This window comes from Panulirus ornatus, chromosome 19 (assembly GCF_036320965.1).
Source record: "Panulirus ornatus isolate Po-2019 chromosome 19, ASM3632096v1, whole genome shotgun sequence".
NCBI lineage: Eukaryota > Metazoa > Arthropoda > Malacostraca > Decapoda > Palinuridae > Panulirus > Panulirus ornatus.
In genome coordinates this window covers 57,596,113-57,609,129 of record NC_092242.1, presented here as the reverse complement: position 1 = coordinate 57,609,129, position 13,017 = coordinate 57,596,113, and the positions used below count along the sequence as shown (strand labels likewise).

At 39.9% G+C, this 13,017-nt stretch overlaps 1 protein-coding gene across 3 annotated transcripts in view; it reads right to left on the bottom strand.

Annotated features, from left to right (window-relative positions):
- The window catches only part of hiw (MYC binding protein highwire), a 443,394-nt gene that overhangs the window by 185,006 nt on the left and 245,371 nt on the right, over positions 1-13,017 (bottom strand). For all 3 annotated transcript variants that reach the window (XM_071673952.1, XM_071673951.1, XM_071673953.1), the window contains exons 45-47: positions 10,094-10,270; positions 5,941-6,147; positions 818-976 (exon numbers count right to left, since the gene is read on the bottom strand). In XM_071673952.1, coding sequence (XP_071530053.1) covers positions 818-976; positions 5,941-6,147; positions 10,094-10,270 — 543 coding nt within the window. The remainder of the gene's footprint in view (positions 1-817; positions 977-5,940; positions 6,148-10,093; positions 10,271-13,017) is intronic.

Below are 13,017 nucleotides of genomic sequence, written 5' to 3'. Positions count from 1 at the left end.
TTCCAACTGAACCATATAATGTAAAAATTTGACCCACAAAGTCTTCCTCTCCACACATCACCAATGATTAGTGTCCATTAACTTACAGATTGTTTAACACTTTCCCAAAACTTTTATTTCTTCAATTCTTTTTGATACATGCCTGCTATTTCTTTTTCATACTATTTGCCATTTCCTGCATTAGCAAGGTAACGTTAAGAACAGAGGACTGAGCCTTTGAGGGAATATCCTCACTTAGCCCCCTTCTCTGTTCCTTCTTTTGGAAAATTAAAAACTAAAACTAAAGCCATAAACAAATTAAACAGCCACAGTCACAACACACCACTACCACAGACCCACCAACATATGGAACCACTTATCCTCGTCTCTACCTACTTCCATACATGCCTAACATTCTCGTTAAAAGCCTCTCACTGCTTTTAGTAGTTTTCCTTCCACATCACATATTTCTAAAACCTTCCGCAAGGCATCTCTATCAACCCTATCATATGCTCCCTCCAAATCCATACATACCACACACAAATCCTTCTGTTTTCTACATATTTCTCAAGCACATACTTTAAAGCAAAGCTTCTAATCCACACACACTCTATCACTCCTGGAACTACATTGTTCCTCCCCACTTTGATGCTTTGTACATGCCTTCAACCTCCTAATCATCACTCTCCCATACAACTTAAACCACAACATGTCTTATGATGAAAAAATGGGAGTAATTCAGATGCCCATGGTATCATATCATGACTACTGCATTTTAGTAAAGACACATAGATGAAATCAAAGCAAAGGTTTACAGCATATAACAGGTGCAAAGTACCTGATCTAAGATGGTTTTGGGATGGTCTAGTGGAACCAGCAGAGTCTTCCCCAAGTGTTGGTTGTACTGAAGACACCAAGCTTCAGAATAACCATTGGCACAGTATTGGCGTATACTTTCTGGGCTTAGTCGTAGCCATACTCCATCACTATTGTGCACCTAAAAAGGAAAAAATGCATAAAAGCACATGATTTTACAATACATATTCCTGAGAAGCTTGAACATACACCTGAAAGCACACTCACACACTTACATAGCAAGCCAACCTGCCAGGACAACAACAAAGAGCAGTATTATTCATGGCCAAAATCTGGTTGGTCTACAGCTCTGCAGGCCTAGCTGTACAGGTAAGGGGAGGGAATAGTTTAAGGAGGGGCCCATGAATTAAACATCTCTCAAATACAACTATAAAATGTACAGATTACCTAGGGATTAACCTGTGAAGTCTTCTACCACCACAGCACAAGCACTTAGAATAACAGAAAGGGTGAGAGGACCATGTAGGTCAAATCATTGTGTGGAGTTTTGTCACATTTATCTAAAATAATGGTCTATGTACTATGGCAAACATTTCATTTTCATATGTGTCTGCCACAAACAGACTCAGAAATGGCCTCATTTGCTCATATCCACTCTCTAGCTATTATGTATAATGCACAACCAGGACCTACAGACTCTTCATGGTTTCCTCAGACTGCTCCATATGCATTACTCACTTAATAAAAACTCCTCACTGCCACTCAATCAACCCAATAATATGTTTCCTCCAGATCCATAAATGTCACATACAAGTCCCTCCCTTTCTCAAAGTACTTCTCAGTCCCTCCCTTTCTCAAGTATTTCTCAAACACATTCTTCTAAGCAAAAATGTGATATGCACACCTTCTACTACTCCTGAGTGCTGTATTAACCACGCAAATAAGGAACCATAAATAAGGGAAGCAAATTTAGACCAGCTAATCAGTTTAGGCATAAGCCTGTTATCAATTACATACAGCCAAGCTATGGAAAATTAACCTAAGCAACTTTTAGTCATTCATTTTCAATTTGTTCTCTGTTTAACTTTGAATATGCCCATTTAGAGGACCACCACTTAATAAACGATTTTTGGTATGGTTTTCAACAACACTGCTCATGTCTGACAAATACACTTGATCTATTATGATTTGATCAACGTATACAATAAAAGTAAAGCAGTTGATGTTATCTATCTAGATTTTCAAAGATTAATGACAAAAATTAAGGTACATGGCACTGATAGGGTTGCACTTAAGTGGATAGAAAATTGGTTAATTGGCTGTGCACAAAGAGTAGTGATCAATGGTAAAGCCTGAGTACAATTAGACATAAAAATGGTGTACCATAAGGATCAGTCTTGGGACAAACTCCATTTCTCAAGCATAAATGATATTGTTAATGTACTGCATTGTAATACATTAAAATCTGATGAGGATACAAAGCTGGGAAACAAATCTACAAGTGAACCTGAATGCCTACAGCTTCAAGCTGACACAGATAAATTGATGAACTGGGTTCATAAGTGGCAAATGAATCTCAATATCGATACATGAAAAGTTTTAAATACCGGTAGCAAAAACGAAAAGGTAAGCTACAGTATGAATTCTGTTGTACTGTACAAGGTAAACAAGGAAACAGACTTAGGTGTAATATTCTCTAGTGACCTAAAACCAAGTAAGCAGTGTACAGAAGCAGTGAAAACAATGAACAAAATTCTTGGTTTCATAGACAGAACCTTCAAATTTAAGTCGAGAGAAATCACCCTTACTCTTTACAATTCATTGGTTTATCTACATCTTAAACACTGTGTTCAGTTTTGATCACCCAACCTAAAAACAGACATATACAGAATAGTAAGAGTACAGCATCATACTACAAGTTGATTCATGGACTGAGAAACAAATCCTGCTAGATCAGGTTAAACAACTTTAATCTATTTATCTTAGAAAAGAGAAGGGTAAGAGTTTAATACAAGTAATATTCAAAATAACTGAAGGCCTTGATAATCTTGATCTATCAGGTTACTTACAACTTGATTTGTATAATATTTTTGTAGTAATGGATACAAACTTGTAAGCAAACTTCTTACCTCGAGTGAGGTGAAGCCCTTTTTTCTTTAACAGGACTGTTAACATACAGATCGATTTGTCAATCAGATTATTTGAAAGCAGTACTACAAATATGTTAAAGAATGTACTTGATAAATACTTTGCTTCAAGTCCACAACTTTCATTATTTGTACCTCTTGAGTCAAAATGACAATTTGCAGAATATTTACTTTGAATTACTTGTATGCCTTTAACTTTTACCACACTATTCTGTGAGTTTCTGATATCTTCCGTTATCACAAAAAGCCTCAAAATGAGATAAAGGTCTGTTGCAGTTGGAATTTCTCTGTGTAACTGTTAATTTTTTTTTTTATTATACTTTGTCGCTGTCTCCCGCGTTTGCGAGGTAGCGCAAGGAAACAGACGAAAGAAATGGCCCAACCCCCCCCCCATACACATGTATATACATACGTCCACACACGCAAATATACATACCTACACAGCTTTCCATGGTTTACCCCAGACGCTTCACATGCCCTGATTCAATCCACTGACAGCACGTCAACCCCGGTATACCACATCGCTCCAATTCACTCTATTCCTTGCCCTCCTTTCACCCTCCTGCATGTTCAGGCCCCGATCACACAAAATCTTTCTCACTCCATCTTTCCACCTCCAATTTGGTCTCCCTCTTCTCCTCGTTCCCTCCACCTCCGACACATATATCCTCTTGGTCAATCTTTCCTCACTCATCCTCTCCATGTGCCCAAACCACTTCAAAACACCCTCTTCTGCTCTCTCAACCACGCTCTTTTTATTTCCACACATCTCTCTTACCCTTACGTTACTCACTCGATCAAACCACCTCACACCACACAATGTCCTCAAACATCTCATTTCCAGCACATCCATCCTCCTGCGCACAACTCTATCCATAGCCCACGCCTCGCAACCATACAACATTGTTGGAACCACTATTCCTTCAAACATACCCATTTTTGCTTTCCGAGATAATGTTCTCGACTTCCACACATTTTTCAAGGCCCCCAGGATTTTCGCCCCCTCCCCCACCCTATGATCCACTTCCGCTTCCATGGTTCCATCCGCTGCCAGATCCACTCCCAGATATCTAAAACACTTCACTTCCTCCAGTTTTTCTCCATTCAAACTCACCTCCCAATTGACTTGACCCTCAACCCTACTGTACCTAATAACCTTACTCTTATTCACATTTACTCTTAACTTTCTTCTTCCACACACTTTTCAAAACTCAGTCACCAGCTTCTGCAGTTTCTCACATGAATCAGCCACCAGCGCTGTATCATCAGCGAACAACAACTGACTCACTTCCCAAGCTCTCTCATCCCCAACAGACCTCATACTTGCCCCTCTTTCCAAAACTCTTGCATTTACCTCCCTAACAACCCCATCCATAAACAAATTAAACAACCATGGAGACATCACACACCTCTGCCGCAAACCTACATTCACTGAGAACCAATCACTTTCCTCTCTTCCTACACGTACACATGCCTTACATCCTCGATAAAAACTTTTCACTGCTTCTAACAACTTTCCTCCCACACCATATATTCTTAATACCTTCCACAGAGCATCTCTATCAACTCTATCATATGCCTTCTCCAGATCCATAAATGCTACATACAAATCCATTTGCTTTTCTAAGTATTTCTCACATACATTCTTCAAAGCAAACACCTGATCCACACATCCTCTACCACTTCTGAAACCACACTGCTCTTCCCCAATCTGTTACTGTTACTGTTAATATGATTGTATTATTCCTATGAGTCCACAGGGAAAATGAAACACAATAAGTTCCCAAGTGCACTTTCGTGTAATAATCACATCATCAGGGGAGACACAAGAGAGAAATATAACAGTCAGTTGATATACAACGAAGAGACATAGCTGAGATGCCATTTGGTAAACATGCATGTTTACCAAATGGCTTCCTAGCTTCGTCTCTTCGTTGTATATCAACTGACTGTTATATTTCTATCTTGTGTCTCCCCTGATGATGTGATTATTACACGAAAGTGCACTTGGGAACTTATCATGTTTCATTTTCCCTGTGGACTCATAGGAATATACTTGATCACGTGCAAAATTGAGATCCTTTCCAACATGATTGTGTCATACACAGCAAACATTATCAAATTGATGTTCTCATAAAGACTAAAGGAAACAGACATGGGTGGTTGTCACATATGATAAAACAAGTGATGCACTTGAAATTTTTTCTTTATTACTCATTATGCCCCTTATGGGAGAGACACCCCTCCCAGAAATAAGGATTGTCCTAGTTAAGACCACCTTGATCCAAAATAAACATTTCTGGTAATGGTGACCTTTACATTCTCCCTTAAATACCATGATCCATACTCAAAATTTATTACACCCAAAATATTGCTGCAAATGAAAAATCTACACCAGATGTTTCTATGTTCAACCATCTTTTGCATCTTCTTGGTGCTTAAGACCATACAAAAGCAACCTACAGATATGTCAATATTCCTGTTGCTTGTTGACAAGCACCAGATAAGGTTTGTATGTGAATGTGGCCAGAGTAAAGAATCACCACCTGGACAAATAACATTCTTTTTCCCCAAGTAATTGCTTCCAAGTACAATAAAGGCCAACTGATAAGGCACCTTAACTATGATATCAAAGTGTTTAGTAATTTTTGTTGTAGGTTGCTACATTTCTTTGCCATGCTGTAAGAGTAATATAAAAACCACATTTACATTTGTCAGAGTATTTTCACCTTTATCATCCTCTACATGCACATCATCCAGAAACCTTTTTATATATTTTTTGTCTCCATTTACCAAAAGTTAAAAATGAAGGCTAGAGGTATAAAAATCTCAGTAATATGGCTTAATATGATGAAATGCATTTTTCATAACATTTCCATCACACTCAATTTCTTGATATATTCATTTACTTGAGAGTCCATTGACAACTACATATCAAGTGTACATCATAACAAAATTTTCAAAATTTCTTATAATTATGAATAAGTGCAATACATACCTCATCTACAAAAGCAATGGTACCATTAACATGAACTACCCCAATCTGTTCACTCTGAAGGGATGGGTGAGTGCGTATCCGTAAGCCAGCACTGTTCTGGAGCACAAATTTACGTAAACGAGAGGGTTGCTGTGAAGATCTTCGAACAGTACTCTGGACTGGTGGGGTTACACCTTGGGGAGGCTCCTTTACTTCCATTTTATATGTCTGCAGATTAAGAAATACCATAAAAACATTTCACAGATAAAAGTCTGAAGCTATAAAAATCACCAGTTTTGTTACGAAATTCATTTCTGCATTTCAAAACATTCACAGCAAAAAAGATGCTTTTAAATTTCAAGTACTCAGGATGACACCTACAGAGATGAGGAATAAAATATAGTTTGGCTTCGATATGTGGGCGACATACTTTGTTTTCGGCCTAATAATCTACCCAATGAGGACTTTGTGCATAAGTTAAACTTGTTAGCTCCCTCCATAAAGTTTACTCATGAAGTCAAAATCAATAATAAGTGTATCTGTTGATGTGTATATGTATTTCATTTATCTAATATGCTTGATTGCCATTTCCCATGTCAGTGAGGTAGTGCTAGGAAAGAGATGAAGTGAGGAAGTACCAGGAGAGATTGAGTGCAGAATGTAAAATGGTGAGAGCAAAGTTTTTATCGAGGATCTAAGGTATGTGCACGGATAGGAAGAGATGAAAGTGGGGGGGTGCTAGGGAGGTGAATGCAAGAGTATTTGAGAGATGGGCAAGTTTGCAGTCTGTTGTAGATGAGAGGGCTTGGAAAGTGAGTCAGTTGTCATTCACTACTGAAACAGTGCTGGTGGCTGATTCAGGTGAGAAACTGCAGAAGTTGGTGACTTAGTTGGGTAAAGTGTGTGAAAGAAGAAAGCTGAGAGTAAATGTGAATAAGAGCAAGGGTTTTAGGTTCAGTACGGTTGGGGGACAAGTAAATTGAAGGGTGAGTTTGAATGGAGAAAAACTGGAGGAAGTGAAGTGTTTTAGATATCTGGGAGTGGATTTGGCAGCAGATGGAACCATGGAAGCAGAAGCGAGTCACAAGGTGGGGGAGGGGGTGAAGGTTCTGGGAGCACTGAAGAATGTGTGGAAGGCGAGAACATTATCTCGGAGAGTAGAAATGGGTATGTTTGATGGAACAGTGGTTCCAACAATGTTATATGGTTGTGAGGCATGGGCTACAGATAAGGTTGTGCAGAGGAGGGTGGATGTGTTGGAAATGAGATGTTTGAGGACAATATGTGGTGTGAGGTGGTTTGATCAAACAAGTGATGAAAGGGTAAGAGAGATGTATGGTAATAAAAAGAGTGTGGTTGAGAGAGCAGACAGTATATTGAAATGGTTTGGTCACATGGAGAGAATGAGTGAGGAAAGATTGACAAAGAGTTTATATGTGTCAGAGGTGGAGGGAATGAGGAAAAGTGGGAGACCAAACTGGAGATGGAAGGATGGAGCGAAAAAGATTTTGAGCGATCAGGGCCTGAACATACAGGAGAGTGAAAGGCGTGGAAGGAATAGAGTGCATTGGAACAATGTGGTATACCAGGGTCGATTTGCTGTCAATGGACTGAACCAGGGTATGTGAAGTGTCTAGGGTAAACCATGGAAAATTTTGTGGGGCCAGGATGTGGAAAGAGAGCTGTGGTTTTGGTGCACTACACAAGACAGCTAGAGACTAAATGTGAACTAATGTGGCCTTGTTGTCATTTTCTAGGGCTACCTTGCATGCATGCATGGGGAGGGGGGTGCCATTTCATGTGTGGCAGGGTGGCAGCGGGAATGGATGAAGGCAGCATGTATGAATATGTGCATGTTTATATATGTCTGTGTATGTATATGTATGTATACATTGAAATGTATAAGTATGTATATGTGCGTGTGTGGGCATTTATGTATATATATGTGTATGTGGGTAGGTTGGGCCATTCTTTCGTCTGTTTCCTTGCGCTACCTAGCGACAAAGTATAATATCAAAAAAAAAAAAAAAAGACTTAGCAGCAGATGGAATCATAGAAGCAGAAGTGAGTCACAGGGTAGGGGAGGGGGTGAAGGTATAGGAGCGTTGAAGAATGTGTGGAAGACAAGAACATTATCTCGGAGAGCAAAAATGGGTATGTTTGAAGGAATAGAGGTTCCAACAATGTTATATGGTTGCGAGGCATGGGCTATAGATAGGGCTGTGCGGAGGAGGGTGGATGTGTTGGAAATGAGATGTTTGAGGACAATATGTGGTGTGAGGTGGTTTGATCGAGTGAGTAATGAAAGGGTAAGAGAGATGTGTGGTAATAAAAAGAGTGGTTGAGAGAGCAGAAGAGGGTGTGTTGAAATGGTTTGGTCACATGTAGAGAATGAGTGAGGAAAGACTGAGAAAGAGGATATATGTGTTAGAGGTGGAGGGAAAAAGATTTTGAGCAATTGGGGCCTAAATATATGGAGGGTAAAAAGGAATGCAAGAAACAGAGTGAACTGGAACAATGTGATATACCAGGGTCGATGTGCTGTCAATGGATCAAACCAAGGCATGTGAAGCATCTGGGGTAAACCATGGAAAGTTTCACAGGGCCTGGATGAGGAAAGGGAGCTGTGGTTTCTGTGCATTGCATATGACAGCTAGAGACTGAGTGTGAATGAACGTGGCCTTTGTTATCTTTTCCTAGCGCTACCTCGCATGCATGCAGAGGGGGGAGAGGGGTGCTGTTTCAAGTGTGGTGCGGTGGCGATGGGTATGGAGGAAGGCAGCAAGTATGAATATGTACATGTGCATATATGTATATGTTTGTATATGTATATGTATGTATGCGTTGAAATGTATCAGTATGTATATGCGCTTATGTGGGCATTTATGTATATACGTGTGTATGTGGGTGGGTTGGGCCATTCTTTCATCTCTTCCTTGCGTTACCTCACTAACACAGGAGATAGCGACCAAGTATAACAGAATAATAAAAAATATATATATTAGAAACTGCAGAAGCTGGTGACTGAGTTTGGTAAAGTGTGTGGAAGAAGAAAGTTGAGAGTAAATGTGAATAAGAGCAAGGTTATTAGGTACAGTAGGGGTGAGGGTCAAGTCAATTGGGAGGTGAGTTTGAATGGAGAAAAACTGGAGGAAGTGAAGTGTTTTAGATATCTGGGAGTGGATCTGTCAGCGGATGGAACCATGGAAGCGGAAGTGGATCATAGGGTGGGGGAGGGGGCGAAAATTTTGGGAGCCTTGAAAAATGTGTGGAAGTCGAGAACATTATCTCGGAAAGCAAAAATGGGTATGTTTGAGGGAATAGTGGTTCCAACAATGTTGTATGGTTGCGAGGCGTGGGCTATGGATAGAGATGTGCGCAGGAGGATGGATGTGCTGGAAATGAGATGTTTGAGGACAATGTGTGGTGTGAGGTGGTTTGATCGAGTAAGTAACGTAAGGGTAAGAGAGATGTGTGAAAATAAAAAGAGCGTGGTTGAGAGAGCAGAAGAGGGTGTTTTGAATATATATATATATATATTATCCCTGGGGATAGGGGAGAAAGAATACTTCCCACGTATTCCCTGTGTGTCGTAGAAGGCGACTAAAAGAAAGGGGAGGGAGCGGGAGGCTGGAAATCCTCCCCTCTCGTTTTTTTTTTCTTTTTTTTAATTTTCCAAAAGAAGGAACAGAGGGGGGCCAGGTGAGGACATTCCACAAAGGCCCAGTCCTCTGTTCTTAACGCTACCTCGCTAATGCGGGAAATGGCGGATAGTTTAAAAGAAAAGAAAGATATATATATATATATATATATATATATATATATATATATATATATATATATATATATATATATATATATACATAAATAGCCATACACAGACATATACATACATATATCAACATATAAACATATACATAAACATACACAGACATATACGTACATGCACTTAACTTGTATGAATATGTAATATACAACATTATTCACCAAATGGTTTGACAAAATCCAATTTAATCTATAACTTTTTAATGCAGGGAAATGTACAGTAAAGTAAGTGTATAGGGAATATTTTGCATGAATATTCCTGCTATGAATGAACATGTTTCATCAAAAACTGGTATATTAATCATATCATAAACCATAAGAAATAAGTATAAATCTTTTAAACATTTACCTCCTCTAGTTGATAACCATCTATAGTAACATGAAGAGAATACCATCCAGTGGCACCAGGAGTCCAGTTGCATGAATATGTGCCATCATTGTTACTTCGCACAAGCATATTTTCTGATGGACGACGTATAGCAGGCGACATGTAACGAAGTTCTTCAAAAGAGTAATTCTCATATGCCTGGGAATTAAAATATGCAATCAATTACAGAGAAAGAAAATTATGTCATTAATATCAAAGACTAATACTTCTGACTTATCCTTCTAATATAAAAAAAGGTGAGAGCAAACGACATGAGGGGAGTGGGTGAGGAATGGGATGTACTTAGGGAAGCAGTGATGGCTTGTGCAAAAGATGCAAGTGGCATGAGAAAGTTGGGAGGTGGGCAGATTAGAAAGGGTAGTGAGTGGTGGGATGAAGAAGTAAGGTTGTTAGCGAAAGAGAAAAGAGAGGCGTCTGGACAATATTTGCAGGGAACTAGTGCAAAAGACAGGCAGATGTATAAAAGAAAGCGGCAAGGGGTCAAGAGAAAGGTGCAAGAGTTGAAAAAGAGGGAAAATGAGAGTTGGGGTGAGAAAGTATCAATAAATCTTAGGGAAAACAAAAAGATGTTTTGGAAGAAGGTAAATAACGTGCGTAAGACAAGAGAACAAATGGGAACATCGGTGAAGGGGGCAAGTGGAGAGGTGATAACAGGTAGTGGAGTGAGTATTTTGAAGGACTGTTGAATGTGTTTAATGACAGAGCAGCAGATATAGGGTGTTTGGTTGGAGTGGTGTGCAAAGTGAGAGGGGTCAGGGAGGATGGTTTGGTAAACAGAGAAATAGTGAAAGCTTTGTGAAAAATAAAATCAGGCAAGGTGGTAGGTTTGGATGGTATTGCAGTGGAAGTTTTTAAGAAAGGGGGTGACCATGCTGTAGATTGGTTTGTAAGGATACTCACTGTATGTATGGACCATAACGAAGTGGCTGAGGATTGGCAGAATGCATGCATAGTGCCATTGTACAAAGGCAAAGGGGATAAAGGTGAGGGTTCAAATTACAGAGGTATAAGTTAGTTGAGTATTCTTGGGAAATTATATGGGAGGGTATTGATTGACTGACAGGGTGAAGGCATGTACAAAACATCAGAATGGAGAAGAGCAGTGTGGTTCTAGAAGTGGTAGAGGATGTGTGGATCAGGTGTTTGCTTTGAAGAATGTAAATGAGAAATACTTAGAAAAACAAATGGATTTGTATGTAGCATTTATGGATCTGGAGAGGGCACGTGACAGGGTTGATAGAGATGCTTTGTAGAGGGTTTTAAGAGTATTTGGTATGGGAGTTAAGTTGCTTGAAGCAGTGAAAAGTTTTTCCCAAGGATATAAGGCATGTATACAAGTAGGAAGAGAGGAGAGTGATTGGTTCCCAGAGAAGGTCGGTCTGCGGCAGGGGTGTGTGATGTCCCCATGGTTGTTTAATTTGTTTATGGATGGGGTGGTTAGGGAGGTAAATGAAAGAGTTTTGGAAAAAAGGGCGAATATGCAGTCTGTTGCAGATGAGAGGGGAAATGAGTCAGTTGATCGCTGATAATACAGCTCTAGTGGCTAATTCGTGACAAACTGCAGAGGATGGTGACTGAGTTTGGAGAAGTGTGGGAAAGGAGAAAGCTCAGAGTAAATGTGAATAAGAGCAACATTATTAAGTTCAGTAGGGTTGAGAGGCAAATCAATTGGGAGGTAAGTCTGAATGGAGAAAAATTGGAGGAAGTGAAGTGTTTTAGATATCTGGAAGCAGACTCGGCAGTAAGCGGAACCATGAAAGCAGAAGTGAGTCACAGGGTGGGGGAGGGGTAGAAGGTTTTGGGAACAATGAAGAATGTGTGGAGAGCAAAAATGGGTATGTGTGAAGGACAGTAGTTCGAACAATGTTTTTTGGTTGCCAGGCATGGGCTATAGATAGGGTTGTACGGAAGAGGGTAGACATGTTGGAAATGAAATGTTTGAGGACAATTTGTAGTGTGAGGTGATTTGATTGAGTAAGTAATGAAAGGGTAAGAGAAATATGTGGAAATAAAAGGAGTTTGGTTGAGAGAGCAGAAAAGGATGTGTTAAATGGTTTGGACATATGGAGAGAATGAGCGGGGAGAGATTGAGAAAGAGGATATATGTGTCAGAGGTGGAAGGAACAAGGAGATGCAGGAGACCAAATTGGAAGTGGAAGGATGGAGTGAAAAAGATTTTGAGGGATCAAGGACTGAACATACAGGAGGGTGAGAGGCATGCAAGGAATACTGGGGTCGACATGTTGTCAATGGACTGAACCAGGGCATTTGGAGCGTCTGGGGTTAACCATGGAAAGGTCTGCAGGGCCTGGATGTAGAGAGGGAGCTGTGGTTTCGGTGCATTACACATGACAGTTAGAGACTGGGTGTAAACAAATGTGGACATTTTTGTCTGTGTTCCTGGTGCTACCTTGCTGAAGTGGGGGGTATCAATGCTATTTGCTGTGTGGCGGGGGAGCGGCAGGAATCGATGAAGGCAAGCAAGTATGAATGTGTACATGTGTACATATGTATATGTCTGTGTATGTGCATGTACATGATGATATGTATATGTATGTATGTGTGTGTGTATGGGCATTTATGTACATGTGTATATGAGCGGATGGGCCATTCTTTGTCTGTTTCCTGGCACTACCTCACTGATGTGGGAAACAGTGATTAAGTACAATAAAACATGAAATATAATATATATCTTTTTATAAATATTCGCCATTTCCCTAGTTAGCAACAGAGGACTGAACCGAAGGGGGAAAATCCTCACTTGGCCCTATTCTCTGTTCCTTCTTTTGTTAAAGTAAAAACTGGAGGGGAGGATTTTCAGCCCCCACTCCCTCCCCTATAGTTACCTTTTATGCCATGCAGGGAATACATGGGAAGTATTCTTT